The sequence below is a fragment of the Corapipo altera genome, unplaced genomic scaffold (genome assembly GCF_003945725.1).
Source record: "Corapipo altera isolate COAL_440 unplaced genomic scaffold, ASM394572v1 60, whole genome shotgun sequence".
NCBI classification, from domain to species: Eukaryota; Metazoa; Chordata; class Aves; order Passeriformes; family Pipridae; genus Corapipo; species Corapipo altera.
The window spans coordinates 2,130,377-2,156,828 of NW_020884912.1; the positions used below are offsets into that span (position 1 = coordinate 2,130,377).

The window sequence follows — 26,452 nt, forward strand, 5'->3', positions numbered from 1 at the left end:
CTGATGAAGAAAAGCCACATAAGTTAACTTCTCCCCCTCTGGAACCCAAGTTAATTACAGGTACCTGTTTCCAGCTCAAGTCATCTCCTGAGATAAAAGGCTTTTGGGTGGGCTGCTCCTACCATCCTTCATAAAAACAAAGCATAGGGTGAAAAAACACTAAAAGTCTATTTTAAATTTTTCATGTTCATAGCCACTCAACTTTGTGGCTTTTTCTCTTTGAGCTTAACTGAGAACAAAGGAAGTCTTTAATCACTGCACAGCAAAATGCCCTGGAGCCTTCTAACTGCACAAAAGGTTTTAAGATATACTTTGATTTTCCTTTCTGTAAGAAAATTCAAAGCCAGAGCAGGCTTTTTTCTCTTTTTTTTCCCCCCTGTCCTCTGCTCTCACCTTTCAGATTTCTGCTTGTCCTTCACTGTAACCTTCATTTAACCACACTTAAGTCTGCCCTCATATAAATAGCAGATGATTCTGGGACATTGTCATTGTGCTTTCCTGGCTGGCAACGGTTTGGGCAGTCCCAGCTGCAGGGTTGAGCAAGATAAAAATGGCTAAGTAGGAAGCTATGAAGGGTCTCTTGGATTTGGTTTCCTGCAGCTTTGCATCAAGGAAAGAGCTATGATCACTTTTTCTGTAATGAAGGGAAATTACAGGGAAGAAGGAAAAAAAGTCCTCCTGAACTCAGGGGACAATTCCCCCCACCTAGTAGCAGGATTTTTACATCCCTCCCGTGGCTGACAGAAGCTGATAGCAAGCGTGCATGGAACCAGGGAATTGCGATCTTTGTCTGGCCTGATGTTATGTGTAACCTGGGAGCCTGCTGCGTGCGGAGGCGGCGGCTGCTGCTTGTGCCGCTGAGCCGAGGCAGGGCGCTGCAGATGAAATGAGCTTCACATGTCTCCTGGAGACCCGATACTTTGTGCTCCCTGCTTCTGTTTTTGCCATAAGTCAGCCCGACGTCTCAAATTGCTGCGTGTACAAAAAAAGATATCCTGTCTCTTGGTGTTCGGCAGAGAAAAAGAAACCCCTGTCAGGGAGGGGATGCGGATGCCGAGTCCATTGCAGCTGCCGCAGTGCTCCTTGGGCACTGGTTTCCCAGGCACTGGGTTTCACCCTCGGCAGGGACTCAGAGGACTCATGGAAATGCGTTGAGTCAATAGCAACGAGGTGAACTCCTATGAGGAACGTTGACTCGATGGACTTTGCCTGTGGGGGTGCAAGGCCAGAAGTTAAACCCAGAGAGGTGCAGAAAGAAGAAAGCAAACTGCAGTTTGGTTGTGCGTTGATACTGACTCTGACAGAATTTAAGCACAAACTGCTGTGAGTACCTTACTCTTGCAAATCAAACCGCAGCAGAGATGGGAAAGTGATCTTCTGCTCAGCATTGCCCCTCCCTCTGGGCATTTCATCTTCTCTTCAGAAATTCACAGCATCCACGAGCAAAGACCATGTCTCTGTAGACATGGGTTTATCAGGAGGCACAAGGAGCTTTTGTCTCCTTGCTGCTTGCCATGGAATGGGAAACTACCCATTTTCTGCTGCCCTGAGAGGCTGAAGAGGAGGGCTCTGCAGCAGCCAGCAGTGTGCATGCCCAGATGTGCCCTGAAACTATCCACATTGGTCCTTTGCTCTGGGAGGCCATCCCTGAGTGGTCCTAACCACTGACCTGGAAGGCGGTAGGATGAAGAGCACCCTGATCTGAACCCAGCAGTTTCCCAGAGGATCAAAGCAATGCCCTGGGGAGGTGTCTCCTCTGAGGTCAGGCTGCTGACTGGCTATTTCATGCCCAGCGTAACTCACAGCCACTGAAAACTAAATATTTAGTTTTTGAATGGAGAATGATGTAGTTCCATTTTCTGAATGATCCCAAGGCTGGCAATATGTCCAGCATGGTCAGGCCTTGCTAATGATGTGAAATGCACTTTAAATTTAGGTCTAATTCAATCAAAGTAAAATTGCCTCTGAACAGCACATTGGAGGGAAAATGAGGCAGTACAAGTTACTAAGGGTCTGTGCTGGCCCTCATGCAACCTCCCAGGAAGTTGCACTTCACATCATTCTTGCTCTCTCTGAAGTCAGCAGGTTTATGAAAAGGCTGAAGTAGATGTTTCTCCTGCAGCCATTCAGGAGAACCTGTACCTCATTCCAGGTACTCTCAAACCTGGATTCAATGTCCTCTTTAAGTCAGAAGAATTTCTGGGCAGGACTTTGTAGCATTGGATAAAACTGTAGCTTTACTCTGATATTTAAAACCACATAACAATATCCAGGGTTCCCAGACAGAGAAAGCTACTGTCTTAAGTGAAATTTTGGTACAAATTACAATAATAAAATATATTTAAAAAAGTCTGAATTATCTGGACAGTCCATCTCTGAGATGGGAAAACCTTCTAGCAGAAAAAGGGCTCCATTGATTTAAGAGTGATGTGCATATGTTGCTTTTGGAACTGCCAGAGTAAAAGGTTAAGATGAAATGAACAGGTATATTTTGGAGTTGGAAGGAACACTTTTTGTTGTCCTCCGAGACTGGCGTGACACTGTCTTTGCCCTTGAAATATTCCTGTCTAAATGTGGACCAACATTGAGAGAGGAGAAATGGCAAGTAGGGTTAAGAAAATCCCATGAGTTTCTATAGCCTTTAGATTGAGATTGAGGCACATTTAAGGTACTGCAGGCAGCCTGGAAGTGGGTGTTCAATACGCAAAAGCTGGATTTGGAGCAGAACAGCTACAGATGCTTGGCATATGGGCAGAGGGAAGGTGTTACTGGTGTAGCAACATCAGGAGTGCTGGTGGTAGGTGTGGGAGGGACATTTCTGAAACACAGCCCAGATGTTCATGTCAGAGAATGCCAAAAGCTCCAGGGTCCAGAAGTTATGGGGGATGTGAAGATACTGGAATGTAACTGAGTATCAGGTGATGGTGTGGGAACTTGGTTTCCTTCAGCCATGTTGCCTGTGCTGGAACAGCAGGTAAGGGGTTTGCTGAGGCTGCAGCAATGCACAGCTACAGAAAACGCAGAAGCTGCAGAGTCCTGGTTTGGAAGAAATGGGAGAGGTAGCAGCAGGCAGTTGTGCAGTGTGAGTTACCTCCTGTGAGGTAACATTATGAGTTGATAACTTCTCTAAAACCTACCATTTCAACATTCTCTCTCTCCTTTGCTCATCATCCCAGAAGAGAAAGGAAGCATGTTTCTAATTAATATGAAATAGTAATTACTTAATGTCTGGATTAAGGAGTCATGTGTATTCCACATATCCCACTAGCGTGAGGCAGACAGCTTTCCACACTGGACGCAAGACAGTCACTTCACAGTGGCCATCAACTTGGTTGCAAAACAGCAACAGTTTCTTGGCAACTGCATGGGGACGCTGGCTCAGGGTGGAGAGCAAAGAGGCTCTGGTTTCTATTCTGAACCATTTTGATTGTCCAGTCCCTCCTTTGTTGTTGGTTGACCTTTTTAAATTTAGCAAAGGAACAACAATGAGCACTCTGGGGAAGCAACCCTGCATAACCAGCTGTCCCTTTGTGAGGACATGATAAGCCAAACCAGGTACTTTGCTCTCAAGGCCTTCATTGCTCTTACGCTTTTTGGCAAAAACATCTTTCATTGGCAGTTGAGAACCAGTGTTAACCCAGTTTCAGGGTTTTTCTCTCCTCCTTGCACCCCAGGATGTTTGACAGAAGGTAAGGCAGTGCCCTGACAACAGTGAAATGTGGAAGTAACTTTTAGAAAGACTCCATGATCCTTAAAGCCACTGGGTTGTTTCAGGTGGAACCCATACTCACATAATGCTCAACTTGGCATGTACTAGAAGAGAGGTACTCTTACCACTGGGTCAGGGGTGAAAGGTGACTGTACTGAGCAAAATTGCTTTTTCAGTTCCTGCATGGATCATGGCTTCACCAGTAAGAGCTGGAGAGGGGAAGCAGGCCAGAATGGGTGGACAGCCACATCTGTGTCCTACCACCCCACCTCACTGTGGATTGTGTTCAGAGAAACTGCCCCACTCACCTGAAGAACCAGTGTCTGTACTATGATGAGGTGGTTTGGGATACCACTTATATAGCAGGAATAGACACTGGGAATGGGGCAGAAGCGTGGCTCAGCATATTGTAGACCTTGGTTGTATTTTGGACTTGGTATCTTGTGTAGCTGAGTTGGATAAATGGTTCACCTGCTTATTCTGGACAGGCAGAGAGACTGTCTTCCCCTTTCTCTTAAACCCTGAAGTTCTCACTTCATGGTATAAGCATGGACCAGTGAAAAGACAGAAAGTGAGTTCCTCATGTTAGAATGGCTTTGATAGTATTACCAATTAGCAACATTTCCTTTAAATATGCTTAGAGGACTCTGAAAACAAGAAAAAATTAGATCAAGTTGGCTTTTTATATGAAAAAGCTAGTAATTTTAATCATTTCAAAATGACTCTCTACAAGATAACAAACTGTAATACAGGGTTGCAATACAGGTTCTCCTTTGGAAAGCACAAACTATCAACATAAACACTAGACTTCAAATCGTACTTTCACTTTCTAAGAATATACAGTGAAAAAATTGAACAAGGAACTCCAGAAGAATCCCAAACAACACTAGTACAAAACAGGTTCACATGGATTGCTTTTTGGCAACTGGCTATGGGTTACAATAGTGTAACTGCCCTTTTGGGATGTTATACCAGGCCAAGCCTTGGAGCCCTTTCTGAGCCAGCTGGGGGTGTGCTGGCTTCCACTGCCCTTCCAGAAACGTTCTGCAGACTCTGGAAGTGACATTATGATCTTAGAGTGATCTTCACTCTAAGACAATACATTAAGGCTGCAGTATTTCACACACTGCTGAAATGGTTTTGTTATCTAAGATGACAAATCCCATTTCAATAAGGCACGTGTTTGGCTACAATTGGTAAAGTAAGGAGTTAGGCAGAAGTGCCCGTTTTCCAGGTGCTACTGACCTCATGACCATGTAGTTACCAGTGATCTGTCAAGTGCTCAGAACATACCAATGTGGGACTACCTTGAATTGTACAAGGAGAGTAGTGTTTCTGCTTTAAAAATGCCGGAATCACCTGGAATTTACCTGAGGTATTGCTCACCTTGAAGCATGGCTTTTAGGCTGGGGACCACAGGCAAACAGTGTTCTGTGACTTATTTCAGGGGGTTCACAAAAGGCAATGAAGACCAATAAGCCAATACATCTTTTAGAGCAACCAGCATACATGAAATCTCTAAAGGAGTCTTCCACTCTGCTAACAATTTATAAGTGTCTACATTAAAAATTACTAGCTGTGTACTTACTGATGGAATGGCCCCATTAAAACAGGAGGTCATTTTTTGGCAACAGTGTAGTGCAGAAAGGATCAGCACCTACGCAACAGAATTTGGAAAAAAAAAAGCCCAGTGGTTGAACAGAAGTCAGAATTGCAACAGATGCAATTAATTCCCAATAGTATGTCCTAGAAAATTAAGTGCTATTTCTTCATTAAATTGTGTGTATGCTATAGAGATGTTTGAATGTCTGTTATTTCAAATTAACCTTTTTTCTTTCCATACAAATTACAATTTGTATGTTAATCCCTCTGAAAGGGATAGGTATTTTGAAACATTGCTCATCCACAGTTTCAAAGATGAGCCCAGTGGATCCTGAGATGCCCTCAGGATAACACCGAGTCCATAAACAATAAGGCTTTCAACCCTGACTGTTAAATTAAATTGCCAATGCAAGTGCATACAAGGTAAAAATGTATGAAATTACATTGCTGGGAATCCATCCACATTTTGAAATCCAATGTTGCATAGTCTTTAGAAACAGTGAAATTTGAATGCCGTAAGTATGAACAATTTTGCCTGCCTCCTTAGAAGGTTCTCTTTCTTACATGGCCTAAAAATGCTTTTCTCCCGAATGCTGTACACCTTGCTTGATATGTTGCTCCTTGTAATTGTGCATATATGTTGGTCAGAATGACCAAACGTTTCACATACCAAAGTAACCTCAAGAGGAGTTAAACTTCACGGAATTAACCTATAGAAAGTAATTTCTAAGAAGGGAATGGAGTTCTATGAGAACCATTACACTTGCTTCATGGATTGCTACAAGTAGGTTTCACAACCAAGTCCATGTGCCAGCATCAAGATGGAATGAAACAAGAAGAGTGCAGCATCCAGTTAACAAATATACTGAGGAAACAGGCCATATATACAAAAGATATGCGCTGTTTACCTGACGCGTAACTCTTAAGGTGCTTAACTGATGTTTTAGGGAATGTAGCAACATATACATATATGCAGTGTATACAAATCTAAACGTGTATAAGAAACGTGATACAGAACCAAACAATATTCCCAGATCCCTGATTTAATTAGACTCTCTAATGCACAAGAATGTATTTAAAATATTTAATTAAAAATATCTAAAAAAAGATAACATTTACATAAAAATAGCTCCAGTTTCTCTGCTCTTGTTTTGCTGCTCACGGATTGGATTTTACTGGGTTTCATAAGGACGCCATTTGGACCAGTGAGAGTTTGAACAACTGTGCGTGATGAGACAGCTCTGTTACTCGGTCCACCATCTTCTGTAGGGCTGCTGTGCTGGGGTAACTCAAGGCAGCCCCCTTGGTGGCCAGAACAACACTCTTCAGCAGTTCACACAACTGGTTGCTGGAGTTCATCACTTTGTTGCATATGTCCTGAGTTGTCATTTGCCTTGCGAGTGTGTCCCCAATGAACACAAGTTTGTGAGCGCTCAAAATGATAAATTTGCTGTGAGCCACAAAAATTCGGGGGGGCTGAGAAGAGTTGACACAACTGAAAAAGGCATCAATGGCATTTAGGAGGGAGTTGAAGTGAGTCTCACATTGGTCAGAGTAGAATAAAAGCAGGCGGCTGTCTTGGGAGGTGGCAGTGCTGTTTGTGTTCTGGAAAGCTTGAGGTGGCTTCCATTTTGAGATGTCGTTTTCTACTGGCTTGGTGATCTCTTGCTCCAGGCGTTGAAACTGATTGATCTGAAAGGCAAAAAGAGGAAAAAAAAGCTCTCTTCAGAGAGTATTCTTGTAAGATGCTGTTATGTATAACAATTTCACCTTATTCCTCGGGACACCCCCGAGTATCCTAGACTGACCTTACGCTAAATAAAATAGCAATAGGTTTTCTAGGATCGAGGGCTTTGATCACTGTTAATTCAAACACATGGAGTTCAGAAGGGAGAAACATCTAAAATGCTTCATTTACATTAAAAAAACCCACCACACGACCCAAATTCCTGACTTTACAGGCTGTTGCTCATTTGGAGTATTCTGAAATCACAAGTGAGAGAGATGGATCCAAGTGGCAATGAATCCTACACAATCTTTAAAAAGCTGTCATCACTGTGGGATTTTGAGATGAAAAGCCTTTAACTCTCACCTCCTCATTGCTTGTACAGTTTTCTGCCATACGATATGGCAACAACATATTGAAGAATTAATATGAGGGAAAAGTGAAAGCCCTGAATCTTATGTGACCTATTTTTTAAAGTGATGTTCAGCGTAATATTTAAGTTAATGGTATTGATGTTCACTGAACAGATGTGCAGGCAGAATGTGTTTTCAGCATGGTCCAGTGACTAAGGCCCTGGACTGCAGGTCAGGAAAGCTAAGTTCTCAAGCTGGCTTTGCCACTGCCCTGCTATGAGACATCACAGTTTGCTTCTCCTCCATGGTAAACTTTTGGAGTTTTTAAACTTTCTGCTTTTTATTATCTGTGTGCACTGGGCCCACTGTAATGGTGCACGGTATGAAAAAAACAATTAGTATCTTAAACTGAGATGACTGAAAATTGTTTTGAAGTGAAAGGCTTATTCCTGCCATAAGAGATGTTGTTCTAAACACTGAGACCTGTGGCTGTGCTTCCACTCAATTGTGAAGTGGCAACAGGGAAATGAATGGGGCAGAGATGCTGATCTTCAGAATAACTACTCTGCAGTAAATACTTAAAATTTCTTTGGTATAAGCAAATGCTGAAACAGGTGTACGGGGCTAGGAAGGTGCAGAAGTCTTGATGCTCACTGGTTTCCATTTGGAGCGTGACAATGCACGTCCTTGTCTTTTATGTTGATAAATCCCTTAATGCTGTGCCTGACTGGCACAAACCCCACGTGGGACTTCACAGTGTGTGCTGGCATGCATACACAGCTTACATGACTACAGCCTTTGAACATGGCTAAGGGAAGGGCCCCTCCTGCTTTATTTGACCAGTATTCCCTATGTGTGAGGAACACTGCATTTCAGTGCGACTATAGCACCCAAGTGAACATACCTGATGGTGCTCTAGTTCCACTTTGCTCTGCTTGATGATATTTTCCTTTTCCAGCAGCTCCTTCTGTTGCCTTTCAAACTCTTCCTTCCCCTGTTTTACACAACAAAAGACACTGTGTTAAATCAAAATTGCTCCTGAGCTAAACGACAGCTAACAGGTTAAGTAACAGACTGCTTTGTATTTGCTTTTTCACTGGTACTGCACCACTAAGAGTACAGAAAATAAAAGGATGGTGTGGCAGAGCAAAAAGCTATCATTATTACATATGGAAAACCCTGTTTGAGGGAAGGAATCACCCTGGTGAAATTACCCTTGAATATGTGTTACTGTGACAATAGATTGCTACTTCCTTGCAAGCAGCTTCTGCAAAAACCACAGACAATTCTTGCCCAGCCTTCTGCAGGACAAGGTGTTGGGCTGACCTACCTGCAGGTGAACATAATCGTAGTCATCCATCCAGCTCTTTTCCGAGCCTTCGCTGGTGGTACTGTATGGGTGCTGACCTTTACTCAGGAGCGGAGGAAGGGAACTGCAGGGGTTCTGTGCTTGCTCTCCATGATGCTGCATCTGAGGATTGTCATAGACACAGTTGGGAGCGTTCATTATATTCTCAGGTATGTTTTTGAAACGTGAGCCGCCCAACGCCTGTTTGAAGAGCACCTCTGCGTTGACACTGATAGTAGTGGTCAGTTGCTTGGCATCGTCCGGCACCGTCCTTGCCACCATAACAAACCGATCCAGGTCATCACACTTGTTCTGTGCTCTGTTAACAGCCAGGACATTCAAAGACCAGTTGTATCTGTTCAAGTCATGACTAGTTTGGGTAAGGATCTGGTGAGAGTCCTCCAGCCTTTGCACCTCCCTCCTCATTTTGTTAAGAAGGCTGAATTCAGATAGGCAGGAAGCATTGGCTGCTGATCCTTTTGCAAACTGCAGGTACTCCCACAGCGACTGTTCTACCTTATCCACAGCAGTGTGAATTTCATTGATGTGTTTCTCCATATATCCATAGGACCGCCAGTCTGGTGTAATGAAGGCTGTGAGGTTATTGACAGCTGTCTCCACCATCTGCTGGAGGCGATAAAGCCTCTCTATAGCAGTGTCTGGATCAAGGATTAGCCTTTTGTCCTGTGCAGTTGATGCTGAAAAAGAGTCTTTTGATGTTGTTGAAGATGTGGACATATTACTCCTTGTGCTTCCTGTACTGGAGAAAGACAACCTATTCATCCCATCAGTCACATCCTGTAAGCCTCTATTGTCTTGGAGGACTGCTGGTGGCACATCATATACACCTTCTCTTCCTTCTGCAATGAGACTTTTACTGAGTCCTGCCTGTTGTCCTGGAAATGCAATGCCCCTCGGGGTATCATAAACATCTTTTTCAGGTGCAATTTGCTGTCCAAGAAAATGGTTTTGATGGTTCATAGGGATGTCATAAACACTTTGTGTCTGTGGCATTCCACCCGGCAATAACAGGCTCTCAGGGGAAAATCTATTAAGTTCTTTTCCAATTGCTTTGGTGATGGGAGGAGGAATATCATATGCTCCTTCTGGTCTTACAGTGTGGCCCAGTGAAGATGAAAAATCCTGCAAATTTTCCCTCAGGCCTGTATCATCTTGGCATGCAGACTGAGGTGTAGCATAGACCTGAATGACATAAAGTAAACCATGAAACCTCTGACTAGAAAAACACATGGTTATACCTTACATACGGCCTATAAAATGATGGGATGGAAGATCTGCTATTGCTTTTCAAAGAGTCAGCTACTTACCCTGAGTTTGACTCAGAGTCAGTTTTAACATCTCACTTTTTATCATTTATCTTGATGCAATTGTCATAAGCAGCAAAATCCAAAGAGATAGCATGCTGCCACGAAGATAGTGTAGGTCTAATTATCAATTCGTAGTCCATAACCTTAATTTTGGGGTAGTGCCTCACTTTACCGTTTTTAACAGTTTAAGAACCTAAGGAAATCCTTGAATTACTGAATCTCCTTTTCCTTCAGGATTACACAGGGACTCTTGTTTCAACATGTCTTTGATCAGATATGAAAATACAGGATCTTGTGGAAACAGAGTAATACTTACCCCTTTGGCAGGTGGTATGTCATACACTCCTAAAGCTTTTGCTTCTCCCATGTGAACTGGAAGTGCAGGCCCCTTAACTGATGTGGGGGGAATGTCATATACCTGAAGAAAGAATAAAATGGTTCCAGTCACCTCAGGGAAAGCTCTGATCTCAGTTGAGTTTTCTTAGTTTCTGTGTTTTCTCTCAAACACTCTGAACACGATCACAGCTCTTCTAGCTTGTTTCATATGGGAGAACTGCTTGGATTTGCACTTTGCTAGGTGTCCTCTGGGCAACTGTGTGGACAGCAGGCTGGAGAGCTGAAGTCACAGCTGACTTCCATCCTGAGAGTTAAATGAAGGTCAGTCTACTATGGGTATCTCTTGGGTTGAACAGGGGAGCACATGTGACCAGAACCGATCACAACCATACTGACAGAGATTAGAGGGGTTGAGAAATAAGCTTGTACTAGTACACCCTGAACTGTCTGAAACTAATGCTGTCCCTGTTAGCATTGCCCATCTGCTTTATCAAGTGCAGTGTGAACTGTCTTTCTAGCAGACAGTACAGCTGTCAGGTATTTCAAGCATCGGACTTGGTGGCTTGTCCTACATTACAGAGGGTTTTGCATGTGGTCTGAGGCCACTATCTGAATGTCTCTTAACCCAGACTTCCTAATGATTCCAGCCAATCGGTGTCAGTCTGTGTTAGGTACTTTTGGATTTCAACACTATTCCCTCAAGGAGGTGCTCTGTCAGAGAGCTCTGGAGAGATGCAGGGTTGTTGAGTTACAGGTCCTGCAAGCATCCACTCTACATTGTGGTCCTGGGGATTGAATGCTAAAGGTGTTCCCTGAACAAAGATATATTTCAAGTTCAGTGACATGGTGCAGTTGATATGTAGTGAAAACAACTCCCTGCATAGCAGCTGTTCATCTAGGCAATAATTTTACCCTTACTGAGTGAATTACTGTCAACTATGCAACAACAAAGTACAGAAAAAAAACTGTTCCCAGGCAGCAAGTTTATTCTGTTTAGATATACTCTTTGATCAAAACACAGAGAACAAATGGGACTTTTGCGTTTGGTGTGCTGCCAAATCTTAGTCAACATCAAATACAACTTTGAAATACTTCTGTGATCTGTGAATAAGCCACAGCATCTAATTAAAACATATTTTCCCTCTGAAATGAGAGAATTTGCACTGCTCATAAAATTCTGGTAGAAATTCATCACCCTTTGTGCCCTGTCAGCCCTGTTGGCACTTTTATTGGTACCTACCCCTTGGAGAGGGCGAACAGGGGGGATATCGTAGGTATCCTTCTGGTATTTGGAAGGGAGTTCATAAACATAACCTTGTCCTGACCTCACTGGAGTTATTACCTGTGGATAAAAGAAAACAAGGAAATGTAAGTCTCTGAGGATCTTGGCATGTTCTCTTTGTTACCACACAGGGTATAAACAATCTAGTCCTATTAACGTTCACGCTTCAAGTGGCAATGTTGGAAACACCAGTCTACATACACTTCTGAGAGCTGAACACCAAATAGGACTGTTAGTAGCTACAAATGCACCATCTTTTCCTTCCAGACCAGTCCTGAGATGTCTGCTTGCTACTACCCTACAATATCTTCCATTTGTCAAGCACAGATTCTCCAGCAGGTCTGAGAGCTTGGTCCCTTCTTCCCATTGATCTCGCATTAGCACAGACCACATGAGGTGATGGTTACACCACCCACTTGCTGAGATCAGGGCTGTGTACATGCTAACCCGAATAAGTGTGTGTCCCCACTTATTGTCAGACATTTTAAATACAAGGTTTACACTCTGGGAGTCTACCCACTTACTTGCAGAGGTATTTCCCACCTACTATGGCAGGATTTCTTATGTTACTGTGCTCCATAGCACAACATCCTGGAGAACTGAGTGTGAGCTGTGGCTCTGAAAATTGTTTATGCAGAAAGGCTAAGCTTAAACCTTCCAAAGCAGGACGTTCGATTTTGCTGTCTCTGGTTTTTCTATGTTAGTGGCTAAGAGATGGGAAATGTTAAGCCATTTTAATGAATTAACAGCCTCTGAAAAACAAAAAAGCTTAGAATTTACATTTTTGGACATTTTGTAAACCATTAACTACCATAATGACTTCAAATAAAATCTTGTGAAAAATAAATGCCTTATGTCTTGGACAGCATCTGCACAGCAGAATTTCAGTATAATGTGGTACAAAAGAAATGTTACCTAACCCAAAAAAGAGCTAGGTTTGTAGTAGAAAGGCTGACAACTTAACTTCTGCTGGTACTATTTAGCTCTAAGAAAAAAATATAAATATTGTAACCCAAAGGCATAAAATGGCAAATTACACAGGCTCGTACAAAATGTGGCTTTGTACTCAGCTGGGGAAAGTTTTGTACCACAGCTACCTAACTGTCTTTTAAAATGTATGCAAGACTGACCTCAAATGCTCAGTCAAAAACCTGTAAAAGTTTTTGCTGTAAGGAGCCAGATTTCAGAGTGAGTTTTGCTTGACTGAGGTCTTCAGGGAAAGTCCCTCATGCTAACCTGCTACCTCCTCTCTGCTGTGTTAACAATGGAGTCTTTCCTTCTTTTCTCCTGCTGCCCAGACATTGCTGGGCAATCTCTGTCCCTGTACCATGAAACAATCACTGAATCCTCCCCCTGAGGTGGCTGCCATACCAGCATACTAGCACACAGGTTTGATTCAATGTGAGTAGCCCAAGGCAGTGCTCCTGGCAGCACCACCCACTGCACTGACTGTGTGTGCCTTAGGGGAAGGAGAAACATTCATGCCTGGCAGTGGGGAAAGACAGTTGGTTCTGCAACTGCTCTTCTTCAAATTAGCATCTGAAGACAGGAACTGGAAGCGACACAGTCTCCAGAGAGCTGGGTCAGTTCACCGCTGGGTCAGTTCTCTCAGTGAGAGAACTCCTGCTAAATTGTGTGTGTGGTTAATTGGGCTTACATATGTACAAGTTTTTTTTAAAAGAATCTAAAAATGTATTACATTTATGAGAGACTGTTCCTCTTTCATGGAGTCACCTGCTGCATTGTAAAAGGTATCTACAGGCAAAACTTCTAAAGAAGTTCTTTCTGAAGTTACTGGAAGCTTCCAGTAATGGATCACTTCAGACATTATCCCTCCCAGGCCCCTCTCATGTAAAACTGGGATTATTTTGTTTGCCTGAGAAAATTCTAACTTGTATCAATATTACTTCTTCATGCTTTTTCTGCCAGTGAGGCCTAGTGATCAGACTAGCATAGTTTGACGTATATATTTTGCATCCTTTTCTTTTTTCCCAGCTGTGTGCTGCCAGTCAAATGCTTTCTACCCAAGAACAGAAGGATTTGGTTTTAAGCAGTGTTTACTCAGAGGTTCCTTCCAGGGACTCAAAAATTACAATCATGAAGTTGCTTCAATAATGAGTCACTGGGTGTTCAAAAGTGTTTCTCTGGGAGAACAGACAGTGTACAGTAAAAAACAAAGGGTCGTTTCCTGGGTAGCCCATCTCCATGAGCCCTTCTGCTGCTGTGAACACTGTGGCATTAAGCTACTTGCTAATGTGCTGGGAAACTGCTTGACCATCCCAGAGGAAAGCAACAATGTGGTGGTGTTCAGGGCAGGCAGCAAGATGCTCCATACAGTCCTGGAAGCAGGGAGCAGTGCACTGCAGCGGTTTGTCTCTGCTTTACCTGATGGTTGTTGTCTAGCCAGGCAAAGCAGGAGTCAGGTGATGTCAGGCTCCAAAAAGACAGATATTGGTCCCTCAGTCTGAAATTTTTATAACCCCTTACTCAGTTGTGTTCTGCTCCAGAAGCCAAACTATATCCTAAATCCAGAGCAGGAGTAAAATGTGACCCGATCTTCTCCAGGTCTCAGATGTGTGATGCTTCTGACAGTCCTGCCCGTGGAGGCAACAGATGGCACCTCTGCAGAAGCTTTAGGACACCATAGTTCTCAAAGGCTTGCACAGCACCTTAGAGAAGTGTCTTTAAGCAGGCTCGACAGTAACTGCCCTACGCATCTTAGGACTAAACTCATTCAGGATACACTCTCTTCTTGATCAGGGAATTAATCTCTAGGAGCAAAATCACAAGCCTCTAATATAAAAAGGGAGCTGATCTGAGCAGCACAGATAACACGCCACAGAATCACAGAAAGTTGGAAAAGACCTTGAAGATCATTGAGTCCTACCACAAACCTAATGCTGCCATGTCCACCACTATGCAACGTCCCTAAGTACATGCATGTAAAACCACTTGCTCTTCTTGTTAAACATGGTTGTTGTAGGTAAACATTGCTTTTCCAAGAAGAATCTCTGGTTGCAAAGCAGATGATATCCTTGCACGGTGGAGCCTGGAACACACATGGAAGAGAAGCTGTGCTCATGCTCAGCGCTTGCAGAGAGATTCTCCCTCATTTTGCATACAGGAGTTTCATGCAGCTGCATTTACTCTTGTAGCTCATCTTTAGAGACCCTTCCCATTTTTCAAAAAATGCTGACATACCAGATGCCGTATGAAAGGTTTACAGTACTACAGGGCTGCTGGTTTTATTTACTGTGCTGTGATACAATTCTAAAAAACTACACTAAGGCTAGACAGGACAGATGAAGGAAGCCAGTTTTACTCAGCATTACGCTTTTTATATCATCTGTCTTGACACTTTTGCACTCTCCCAGACCTGATCAACTTGAAGCAGTGGTCAAACAGCATCACTCCTTTATTTGGTTGAAACAAACTCCTTCTGTGGGAAGTGAGAGGCTAAAACACAAAATGCCTGATTCTGGGTATTCAGGAGTCCAGCCTGCCTGCATGAGTGACTGTGGACAGAAGACCTGAGCTGTCTGCAGGGCCGCTCTGCTTTAGGTGACATTTATTTTCCAAATAAAAATGCTCCTTTTTAGGCTTCTGAAAAAGCTATATGAAAGGCACAAAGTATGACCTTAAGAAACCCAGCAACAACCAAAGTTTGTTGATAACATGAAAAACAACTTTTTTCTTCCAGTGACTCAGGTATATTTTCCTGTGTGGAGGATTATTGTCCAGTAACAACATGTTGTGAACAATTTCATCATAAAATTCCCCGGAGATGCTAATCGGGTCTTTACTGAGTACAAGAATGTTTCCTGTTGTACCTTTTCTTCCAACCCTTTTTGTTAACCTAAACATGCCTCTGGACTGCCTGTTCCTAGTCAATTCACAACAGAAGCAGCTCATCACCAAAACGTTATCTCCAGTAAACAGTTGGTAACTGTAATTAAAAGAATACCCACACTACCTGACAAAGTGAAAATGAGGAGCGTTTGTTCTTAGTATCATTTCCCCAAGACATGACCTCAGATGGGACATCAGAACACATGGTTGCACTGCTTCTTCCGAATGAGGAAGAGAAAGGTAGCTGGGCTGATGAAGTAAGAAAGGTACCAAACCCAGTCAAAAGTAACTTTTGATTTTGGATATTCACCCATAAATATATTAAATGAACTTGCTGCTTCTGGGTGGGATGCTCAGCCCTTTCAGTGCATTATTGAACCATTTTTTATGGTTTTCATTTTTGATGGCAGTTAACTTTTGAAGATGGACTTTAAAAGGAAGGAGGTGACTGCAAAGAAAACATTCCCCTTGTCTCACTTCTAGAACAGGGATAGCACCCCTGTCTGCTACTCAGAAATTTATTTTCTAACAAATGTCATTGAACTTCATACCTCATGAGGATTATTTTTCCTTTTACCTCTTCTCTTTTAAGAATGCCTGTGGTAATCAAAGTTTAAATAATCCTGCATTTCAAACCAGCAATTTTCCTTGTTTATGTGTTAAAGGAAACAGATGGTGTTCCCACAAACTATTTAGCCCAACATTCTCAAAACATTGTTAACCACTTAATCTATGCAGAGCAACTAACAGGGACCAGGTTTGGCTCTGGTGAAACATGTAATGAGCTTTCAAACTTTCAGTACTGCAAAACAAAGACAATTGAGCAGAAAGTTTGTTCTGTTCCTGCTGAAGACCATGCTCTTCCAAAAGCAATTACTTGAGCCTTTTCCATGCCAATGGCATGTTCCTAACCAAAAAAAAGAGCTGAATGTGCATGTACTTTACAAAATATCCTGTTCTGTGGTTCATTAAATCTCTCTTTCTTACATATAGTGGAAAAACCCCCAACATTCTATTTCTTCTAGGATTAAAACGGATATTAGGCTGCAATAGAGAACATTCCTAACTAAGGCAACAACAAGACCATTCTCCAGCTTACAGCAGATACACACCACTGTAGTTTACATTGTTTAACAAGGACAAAGAGCAAATAAACTTACTGAAGCAAACAAAATTACTCTGAATTTATAGCAGTACCGTGGAGGACATAACATGGCCTGTTCCCATGAACTGCGATGCCTGATAAGCAGAATGATGGGAAACAAGTAAGTTTTACAGGTGAGAGAACTGAAGCAGAGGTATGTTTCACCTCTGTAACACTCTGCCACACCCAAACCACAGGCAGAGAGAGGAGCTGAAAAGGGCAGCTTGCTATTTCCCTGTATGGTTTCTTAACCCCAAGAACCTACTGATGCCTGCTGACTGCATCACCTAAAATAGGTCAGTGCTTTTTGAAGGTGGAAAAGAAGAGGCATGTGAGGCAAATCCTGTGTATGTATTTTAAATCTGGACGAAGAACTGTATTAAAACATATTTCCTCCCACGATGCTCTCCTCTTCACCCCATGGGCAATCCCCAGCAGCTCATGAGCTACTGCCATTCACTGCTTACCCTGGGAAGAGTTATGCCCCAGATGAGGCCAAGTGGTGGTGCATAAAATGGGGCTGTCATAAAGCCTGGATATGGGAAAAATTCATCAAAATGCAAGTAAATGGAAAAAAAAATCATGTTTGTTGTCTGTTTTAAAGTATTTCTATAAATTTAATACAAAACTATTAATCATTGACATTCTGTTCCTGAGCCTGTTAAGTGGATGTGTAACAGCTACCTGGGCTCTTTTAAGCTTGTAAGGAGCATGAAATAGACAAAGAGAATGTGGGGAAATCATTATCAGAGAGAATTAAGGGGAAAAAAACCTAATCCCTATTTCTTGAACTCCTTGCCTTTTGCAAGGCAGTGGCAGGAGTCACTGAATGGTGTCAGATCAGGCAGTGAACCACCTCTTGGTCCTTCTTTCAGTTTTGCTGCATGTACTTAGGAAGCCACATGTGTCTCCTTAAATGCTTTTGGTGTTTTTTTCCTTGGGAAAGTTTCTGTGGCTAAGATGAGCTGCAAGAAGGTTATGTTAAAAAACACTGGATATTTGAAAGAATCTGTCTAGCTGGCTAAAATTCTGTCCTTTTTACAGAAAGCACATAGTGTTTCCACTCCTGTCTTTTGTAAGCTGCACCAAGATATCCAGTGAACGATAATGAATTTCCTGACAGTAATATCTATTGCATCACTCTCTGTTGTCTGCTCTGAAAATAAAGAGCAAACTTATTTCTTTGTTATATACAATTACATACAGTGTTTCCCCGCTGTCAGTGAGTCAACCTTGGAGCTTCTCTCTGACATGTGCTAAGGATACTCGCTCTTATAAATGTCTGGGTTTGTAAGTTGCTATAGGTCTTAGATTATGAACTCATAAGGCTTTATTTTAACCTAAATAATGCATGAATATTGGGCCACTATAAAACATTCTAGTATAGTATTTCCTGTCAAGACTGAACTGTTGAAGCTTTGATCAAGGTTCAAAAGCTGAAAGAGAGAGGAGGAAGCCTGCAGAAGCATTTCTTCTAATGCATTGGGCTTGTAGCTGCAACTATGTGTTATTTCTAGTGCTATGGGTCCAAGTGCTTCTGCAAGGCAAGAGGAAATCAACAGAAATGCCTATATTATTTTTCTGGGCTGAGTGTGTTATCAGCTCTACTGCGAGGTGGAAAGAAACGCGGCAACAACACGCATAGAGACACCTCTGCTTTGAGCGGGTGTTCACCAGTGAATTTTCTTAGAATATTCAGATGTGTGAAGATAACAATACATGAGAAATGCTACACTGATACAGAACTGGTTTATATTTTGATGTTGTTTTCATCTTCAAAATACTGCTTATTTTCTCCTCTACTTCTTGTCCAGTTGTTGTCCAAGACCTTTACCTAAGAAGATTCTGCTGTAACTTTAACTGCTTTCAGTGCTAAAGCATGTCCAGATGTCACTGATTCATGCTGAGATAAATTAAAAATGCCTACCTTTGCAGGCTCGGGCATTTAAATAGAAACTTTTAAATGCGGCTATGAAGTGGCTCCCTCACCAGTAGATGCTCAGCCTTAAAAAACAACCCTGCGTTACTGTAACGTAAATAACTACAAGTAATGGAAATGGGTGTCTTGCTTTTGAGGTGGTATTATTTCAACAAGATTTATACCAGTTTTGGGTTGTGAGTCTTAAAGATGTTAAGCAGAAGCTGTGAAACAAATTTAAAATAAAAAGTGTGAAATCACAAGCTGGCCTTGATTTGAACCCTCAACTGCTGGTGAAAACGGTATAGCCCACTGCTTTGCAACTAGCCTAATCCTGATTTTTTAACTTCTAGTGCGACCTCTTCCATTAACCAGCACACAAAAGCAGGGTCATTACACTGTTTTGCAGTTTTGTAGTTTTCCTAAAACTGAAGTGCAGGTTTACTGTCTTTCCAAACAATTTTTTTTAAAAATATGTGCAGTTACATAAATAGCCTATGCTCTGACTAGTATAAAGTGACAGGGATGTATTAAGTGTGGTGGAATGGTACTGACTTGGATTAACTGCAGCTTTGAATGACAGTGTTGAATTTTTGCTTACTGGAGTTCATGATTGCAAATTAATGCAATCATTATTGCATTAGAAAGGTCTCTCTCCAGACCTTACCTGAATGAGCAGTACAAAGCACAAAAAAGCTCAGCAATTTTGTCACTGGCAAGATTGTACTTGGTTGTTTTTTTTTTTCTTTATTTTATGATATTTTCGTGACCTGATCGTGCTCTTTCTCACATCAACTCCGGGGCTTTCTGCCAGTTGTGTTATGAACAACATTTCTGCTTGCTTCAGTGGAACAGGCTTGGTGCTGGCTGGCCTTGAATTGCAAGGCTGAGTGGGAAGGGGTATTTCCTAGCTTCTGGTAAGAGTCATTCTTGCTTACAAAATGTGATTAAAGAGAGTCAAACCAACACTTCTGAGAGCGTCCCATTTTTTTCAGAGGAAAGGAAGAGAAAAAGAGAAATAAGCAAAACATACTCAGTACTATTAAATTATCAGCATTTTTAAGAGGAGTGTGAAAGAGGATAGTTGTTCAACGCTCTTGCTAAGAGTTTTACCAGTGCCATCCCCATGACAATTACTCATTTTCAGACAGACAGCGACATCATCATTTTTGCGTACATTGGCCAACAGGGCTAAAGAGCTGATGCATTACAGGACTAGTGACAGAACAGGCACACACTCAGAAATAATGCCTGTGGATGGACCTTATGGAGAAAGAAACCCCTCAAATTATTGAGTGATAACTTTTAGTGGAGAAATATGTGTATCTGCTAAAGCACTCTCTGGAAACCTGCGATTAAATCTGAGCTGCAGTTTTGATTAATGAAAAGCATGTGGCAAAACTCAGCACCTCAGCATTTGGGTATCTTGCCCATGATAAAAAAGCAGCATTTTGCTTTGTCCATCCCAGTCTGTCTAGTCTTCCCATTATAAAAAGGTTGTCACGTGAAGAACCATTTGGCTAACATGCATGTGTTTTCTATGCTGGAAATATTCTGTCTCTTCTCAAAGACAGAAGACAAAATTTAGGGCAAGTTTGGAGGAGGACAGGAAAGAAAGAAAAAGGATGAGAATATGAGGTGGTGGGACAGGTAGGGCAGAGAGTGTCTTGTTGTGAATGACATAAAATCCTAAAGGCTCACAAGCAATAAACCAGTTTGGTTCAGTCCAAACAACTAATTTTAATTCTTTTGAGGGGCTTCATCTTATTTGTGTTATTTCTTTCCTCCTATATTGAATTGAAAGCTGGGGGAGAAAAGCTTCATTTGGGAATTGTTGTAATAGGGTATTTCCATGACTTCGTTCCCCTTCCTTTAAGACATTTCTCAGAACAGATCCTTCCCTGTCAACAATTTCAGTTTTTGTGAATCGGCATTTCCCAGGGGGCAAAAAAATGGTAGAGATGAAGCACTGCCAAAGAGTTTCAATTCCACAAGAGTGTTCTCAGAGGTACACTTGGGTAGAAACAATGGAAGTGTCTCTAAATCATCTAGGTTGGGAACCATGTTGCTCTGAGAGAGGTAGGCAAATAAAACCTTCCATCAGGAAGCAGCTCAATTTAATTTGATTTGTAGAGGTTCTCTGGCTCACAAGTTATACTCCGGCTCCATTTTTGTATGGGTTTCTCTGGGCACGTGTACAGACAAGTGCTCCTAGTAACCGGTGTTTAGATTAGCACTGCTTGCTGTGGCAAGTTTATGGAAGGTATAGACACCTTTTAAACAGATATAAACTCCACCATTAATTGTTTGTTGCATCTGTACAATAATTATATCAGACCTCAGTCATGACTGATTGTGCGTATGAAAAAGTTGTGATGGTAAAACCCAATGGGAATATGTTATTGTCTTTTATGGATTAGGGATGGGTTGTCTTATAGAAGGTGCCTGTCTCCCTAGAACTTAAGTACATTAATTTCATTTTATTTCCATTCTAACAAATCTGTTTGGGGAGAAAGATTAATTTAGATTCAACCAAAAAAAAAAAAAAGATGTAGTATTATCACTGCTATTTAAAAAAGAAAAATTGAAACATTTCATGCCAGACATGTGGAATGATGATATTCTGGTGCTAATTAGTCTTCCCCCAAATCAAAACATCTCCAAAATCACAGAATGCCTGCCAAGCCTTAGGTTTCATTACAACTGTGTCTTCTTACGGTCAGCAACCTGTCTTCATCTACTCATTTCCTATCTCCATAAACCACACTTCCTCCTTATGATTAGATTCACTTTCTGAATAATCAGTTTTCCACTTGTGTGGAATTTTTTTTTAAAATGATCTGCTGCTGTGCTTAGTTTTTAGTACCTAGAGGGAAATTTAGATTACCCGAATTTAGTGTCTGTTTCAGACACAGCCAAAGCTCCATTTAGGTTTTGAACCACCAAGAAAAGAATCCATAAGCTTGCATTTTCCTGTTTATTATTTATTTCTTTTTCTTTTTTTTTTTTTTTATTAAAGGTTTGATCCTGCGCTTGTGCCTGTGCAGACAGATTTGTGTCCCGGGAGTCCTCTGTTATTGGAGGAGATTACAGTACTGGCCTTTTTTGTGATACTCCAGGGGAAAAATGCATGCTTCTGGTCTACAAATAGAACTGATTAAAATGAGCCCTGCACTCAGGAAGAAACAGGGAGTAATGTTGAGCTCATATGTTCGCTCACCCTAATAAAATGCAGGTTTTTTTCTTATAATACTTCTCTACAAATCACATCAGTGAATAACTACTGCTTACTCTGAGTTGTGGATTAGGGTTTCTTCACTCAGTTTTCATGAAGACTACTGAGAATAGATTAACTGCACTAAATTTTACAGTAAAATGGCTGTTCTATTACTGTCACATGGAAGATTACAAGTGAAACTCCTCAGTCTAAGAAAAAGGCTGTGTGCTGTTTTAACCACTGAGTTTGCATTTAATTTGAGAGATTTTCATCCTTTAGAGCACACTTTGTGAAACAGAGCACTGAGTGTTGAGGTATGTGGTACCATTCCTGCTGTACTCAGCAAACTTCCTGTGTGTTCAGCACTTCTTCCACTGAAGCGATATTTTGTTACAAGGGGCACAAATCCCCAAAATAGAATTTGTAATGTCAAAGCAGAAAAAAAGAAGGACTGTATGATCACTGTTTGGGTAATTTATGTAAACCCTATCACAGGAAACTGTGGTACTTCAGACTTGAGGGTAAACGGGGACATTATTCTAACTTCAAATGAAAATACATTTTGCTGACAAACTGCAGAATACTACATATGCTCCAGTTCTTTTTGATAATAAAATATATCTGCCACACAACTCTTTACTGTGCTTAATGTATGTCTCTTCTTACCTCACAAATATGAAAACAGGCAAGAAAAAAACAGATAATAATGTAAAGGCAGGCTTATTTCTGTAACAAATATTACATGCAACCATTTGTTTCTTCCCAGCTAAGACAGTACTTATTTAATTGGAAGGAAAAACGTCATAATGGGGCTAACTGGCTCCTGCTACCGAAGCCTGTGCTGGAACTGTCAGGGTGGTGCTGCTTGTGGTGTGGCGTTTTCACTTTCTAGTTCAGTCAACCAACATGATTCTATAATATAATAATAAAGACCAGGGAAAAAGGTCTGTTCCCTTAGCCATGGTTTACCCAAGCCTCCTGCTGAAGGCAGTGACCTCTTGAAAAAGGCAGAGTTAGCAGGATGGCGGGGTGTGAAACCCTTCATCTGTCAAGGACATATTTATACTTGGAAATAGGCCAGGGATGAAGATGAGTGCCTCTCTTATTCTGCTCTATCCACTTTTAGAAGGTGGGTAACTCTTAGGTGTTTCCTGAGCTGCAGAGTTCTAGTTCAAACAGATCAACAAACAAAAAAGCTGGTATGTTCCAAGGCATTAATCTCCATTTGCCTGAGTTAGTCTGTGCCCCGTGGGAGCTGTTGTTCAGGGCTGGTAACTCTTGCAGTGCAGCCTCTTCCCTGGTCAAACAGCTGTGGTACATAAGCCTCATTCTGTTTTGTGCAGAGTTCTCTCGATCAGCAGTTCTCCTGAGAGCTACTGGTTCCTACAGAAAGCTTTCAGAATTTGCAAAACTGTTTTCCAACAAGAAAATAATTCCCTTAAATCTTTTGGGCAATACTATTTTCAGGATGGCAGGGACAGCACAACAGACCAGCCAGGAGAAACACTGAACCAGATAAAGTGTGTTTAAATGATGCTGGTGACTTTTTTCATGTGTAGCTTTCCCCAGTTTAAAGCTTAGGTGTGAACTAATGATTAATCACAGATGCAAGACTTTGTGCTTTGACAGCACCTTTCCCAGAGGATGTTCTTAAAGTAATCTGTACGGAATGAGTTCCCTCATAATTAACCCACATATTTCACAGATGAGGTGCAGAAACACCACTAAAATCCACGCAGAATTCTGCAGCAAGGATAAAATCCAGGTTTCCTGAATGTCTCAAGGTTCCTTCTCTTTGCTGGCTGCAGTAAAAGAGAGTAAGTTTCAAGGCAGAGCACACAAGGAGGGAATAAATTCTAAGATACAGCTTTCACATCTTTATGCTCCTCAGACGCTCTCCACACTTAGGGGTGTAACCGTTTTGTGACTAAACTTGAAGCACATCTATAAAAGCTTGGGGCTAACCAAGGCTAATTTTAAACTGTCCCTCATTATCTCTGTCACTGGGAGGGTGAGTTTTAGAAGGTGCTGTTTTATTTGATAGAGGGAGCCAATACAGCTCTGTTGTCAACAACCAGCTTGGTCAGAATCAATTAATCATTGTAATTACCTGCCTCAGGACTCCTTTTTGACTTGCTTTGCCTTTCTGGCTAACAAGATGCGTTACCTCAGCGCAGCTTAAAAACATGCCCACTGTTGATTTACTGCTGCTTGAGGCTAGACAATTCCTGCCTGACTATAGTTCCTAAGCCTTGCCTGCAAAACCTGTATGGCAGCCAAGCCACACATCTGCACAAAGAAAACAGGCAGACGTGTGCAGAAATGGATAGGATAGAAACTGCTGCTGGTCCCACTTAAGAGTGGTGTCTAAAGGACATGGTCGTCTTCTCTAGCTACTGTTATGGGAAGGGAGAAGGCTTCCATATAGGAAGTGCTCATAGCAAAACTATTCAAAGTCCTTAAAACTGCCAAAACACACAGCTTGCTGACCAGCTGATTCCGCTGATGGAAGGAGGCAAAGTGGTTCATTTAAGCCTTTGGAGCAGGTGTCACAAGTCCGAGAAAAGAGATTAATTATCTTTGGAAGACAAAGCAAAGATTCCCCAAATTAAATCTTCAAGATGTCCAGCTTCCCTTAATATTAAGGATTGTTTTTACTGATCCCTAGAGGAGGAGGAGTTGGAGGACAGACTGCTTCCTCAGACAAAGAACACGAGTGCTAAAGTGCTTCTCTTTAATTAGGCTTTTCTTTCACAAACCCATTAGCAGAGAGTTGCAGCTTTAGCATTAAATAGCAGTTTAGCAAGGTTAGGATAACAAAGAACGGCGTATGTTTTACCTCAGAATCCACCCTTACTAATAACCCTACAGTTCTCTCTTGTCTACCGTGGTTTCAAACCCAGTGGGTTCTATTTAGTGTAGAACTAAGCAATTCCAAAGCACTAGAGATATGTCTACCTCTGATCAAAGCAGAACACTGCCGTGTCTGCCGCTAATAAACAGTGAATACTGAGACCAAGGGCACTTAGGATAAATAAATTTAAGTCATGATTAAAGCAAGTAGCAAATATTAGCTAGTGCTAAGCAGGTTGATATCTACTTTGATGAGGGTAAAATGCTTTATAAATGTATGTGTTTAGTTATTCTACACTTAGCACTGTAGCCATTTCTTTTTATGCACCATAGCTGGCCTGTCATAGGTTGAAGGGAATTAAATGAAAACAAGTTATAAGGCAGACAAATAATCTTAATTTTCTACAGAAGATGACTTGAATTCAGAAAAATGCATATTCAAGGTTGGTGAAAAAATTTCTAGACAGAAACTTGGAGAAAAAAGGTGCTTCACTGCTTCTGATTTTTGCATCTCAACAAGGAGTTTGCACTTAAACTAAAACAAAGTTTTCAGTTTCTCAGTGTTTCGAGGGTTTTAACACAGTCCTAGCAGCAACCACCTTTATGCAGAATGTCCTGTTAGTTTCAGTGGAGCTGGAGGGGGCGGGAGGAGGGAGAAGAGATTTCACATACAGCTGGAAAATTCTTTCTGTGCAGTGTACAAACACATACGTATTATGCTAAGCAAACTACCCTAACACTCATTTAGGCAGGTCAGGCCCTAAAACTATTCCAAGCTTGGGTTTTTCAACAGACCTCAGTGCAGCTCCACAGTACAGTGAAGCTCCTGTGGCCCAAGATGGATAGCTAAGGTTGTAAAACATTCAGTGCTGTAAAATGTTTCCTACAGACATACACTAAAATGTGATCTCTTCTCTGCTGTCCCATTAATACATATTTACCAGGTGCTCAGTGACTATCTTAGAGGGTATCTAAATGCTACTGTGGATAGGTAAACAATACTGCCTCTGAAAAACATTTCACTATATCTAGTCTACAGGGAAAGGAGAAAAGGAGAAAAAATATGTGAGACTTGTCAAGAAAACCCACATAATTGCTCCAACAAAGCTCCTATCTCTGCCTGTGCAGCAAGTGCAATTTTCTCATTTTATCTTCCTGCACAGCCTAGAAAGCATAATTGTGGAAAAGCTGAACAAGCAAACTTCTTTATAAATTGACTTGGAATAGTTTCACAGATCTTTTTCTTTTGCTCAGAAGGAAAAAAAATCCATTTAGTCTTATCAGGGAAAATGAAATTATAACAAGGAAATAAAAGCATTAGAAGATGTCTTCCAAAGGCCTGATATGAAAAAGGCTGAGTTGCGGGAGAGGTGGGGGAAAAACATGAAACAGACTGTCTTGCCAATCTGAATTAGGAGATCAAAGTTTAAACCAGACAAGAACTTCCTGACAAGAGACATCATCTGCTCATGTAAGCTTGATATAAATGCTATGCCTTAAACTCTAAAGGTAAGAGGGATGCTAATAGCTAATAGCTGAAGCTGTTGAACTGGGAATGGAGGGAATGGAAGAACTTCTTGTTGGCTTTGTAATAAGGGGTCTGGAAGACCAGGAGAATCTCCTTCATTCCTTGGGTATCTTCCTTAATCTTTTTCCACCGGTGTGACTGTGCACTGTGTGTACCAGGGTACCTGGCAAGTATCTTATTAAGGTAAAATGAGGGAGTGGCAGGAGATGGGGAGAGTCTAAGAAGGACAGTAGGAATAAGGGGGGACCCTCTTAATGCA

General features: G+C 41.6%; 1 protein-coding gene across 1 annotated transcript in view; it reads right to left on the reverse strand.

The window, feature by feature from the left end:
* Window positions 1–4,388: 4,388 nt before the first annotated feature.
* The window catches only part of NEDD9 (neural precursor cell expressed, developmentally down-regulated 9), a 39,271-nt gene continuing 17,207 nt past the window's right edge, over window positions 4,389–26,452 (reverse strand). The window contains exons 3-7 of the mRNA XM_027654179.1: window positions 11,643–11,744; window positions 10,383–10,484; window positions 8,721–9,941; window positions 8,295–8,384; window positions 4,389–7,003 (exon numbers count right to left, since the gene is read on the reverse strand). Coding sequence (XP_027509980.1) covers window positions 6,494–7,003; window positions 8,295–8,384; window positions 8,721–9,941; window positions 10,383–10,484; window positions 11,643–11,744 — 2,025 coding nt within the window. The 3' untranslated portion in view covers window positions 4,389–6,493. The remainder of the gene's footprint in view (window positions 7,004–8,294; window positions 8,385–8,720; window positions 9,942–10,382; window positions 10,485–11,642; window positions 11,745–26,452) is intronic.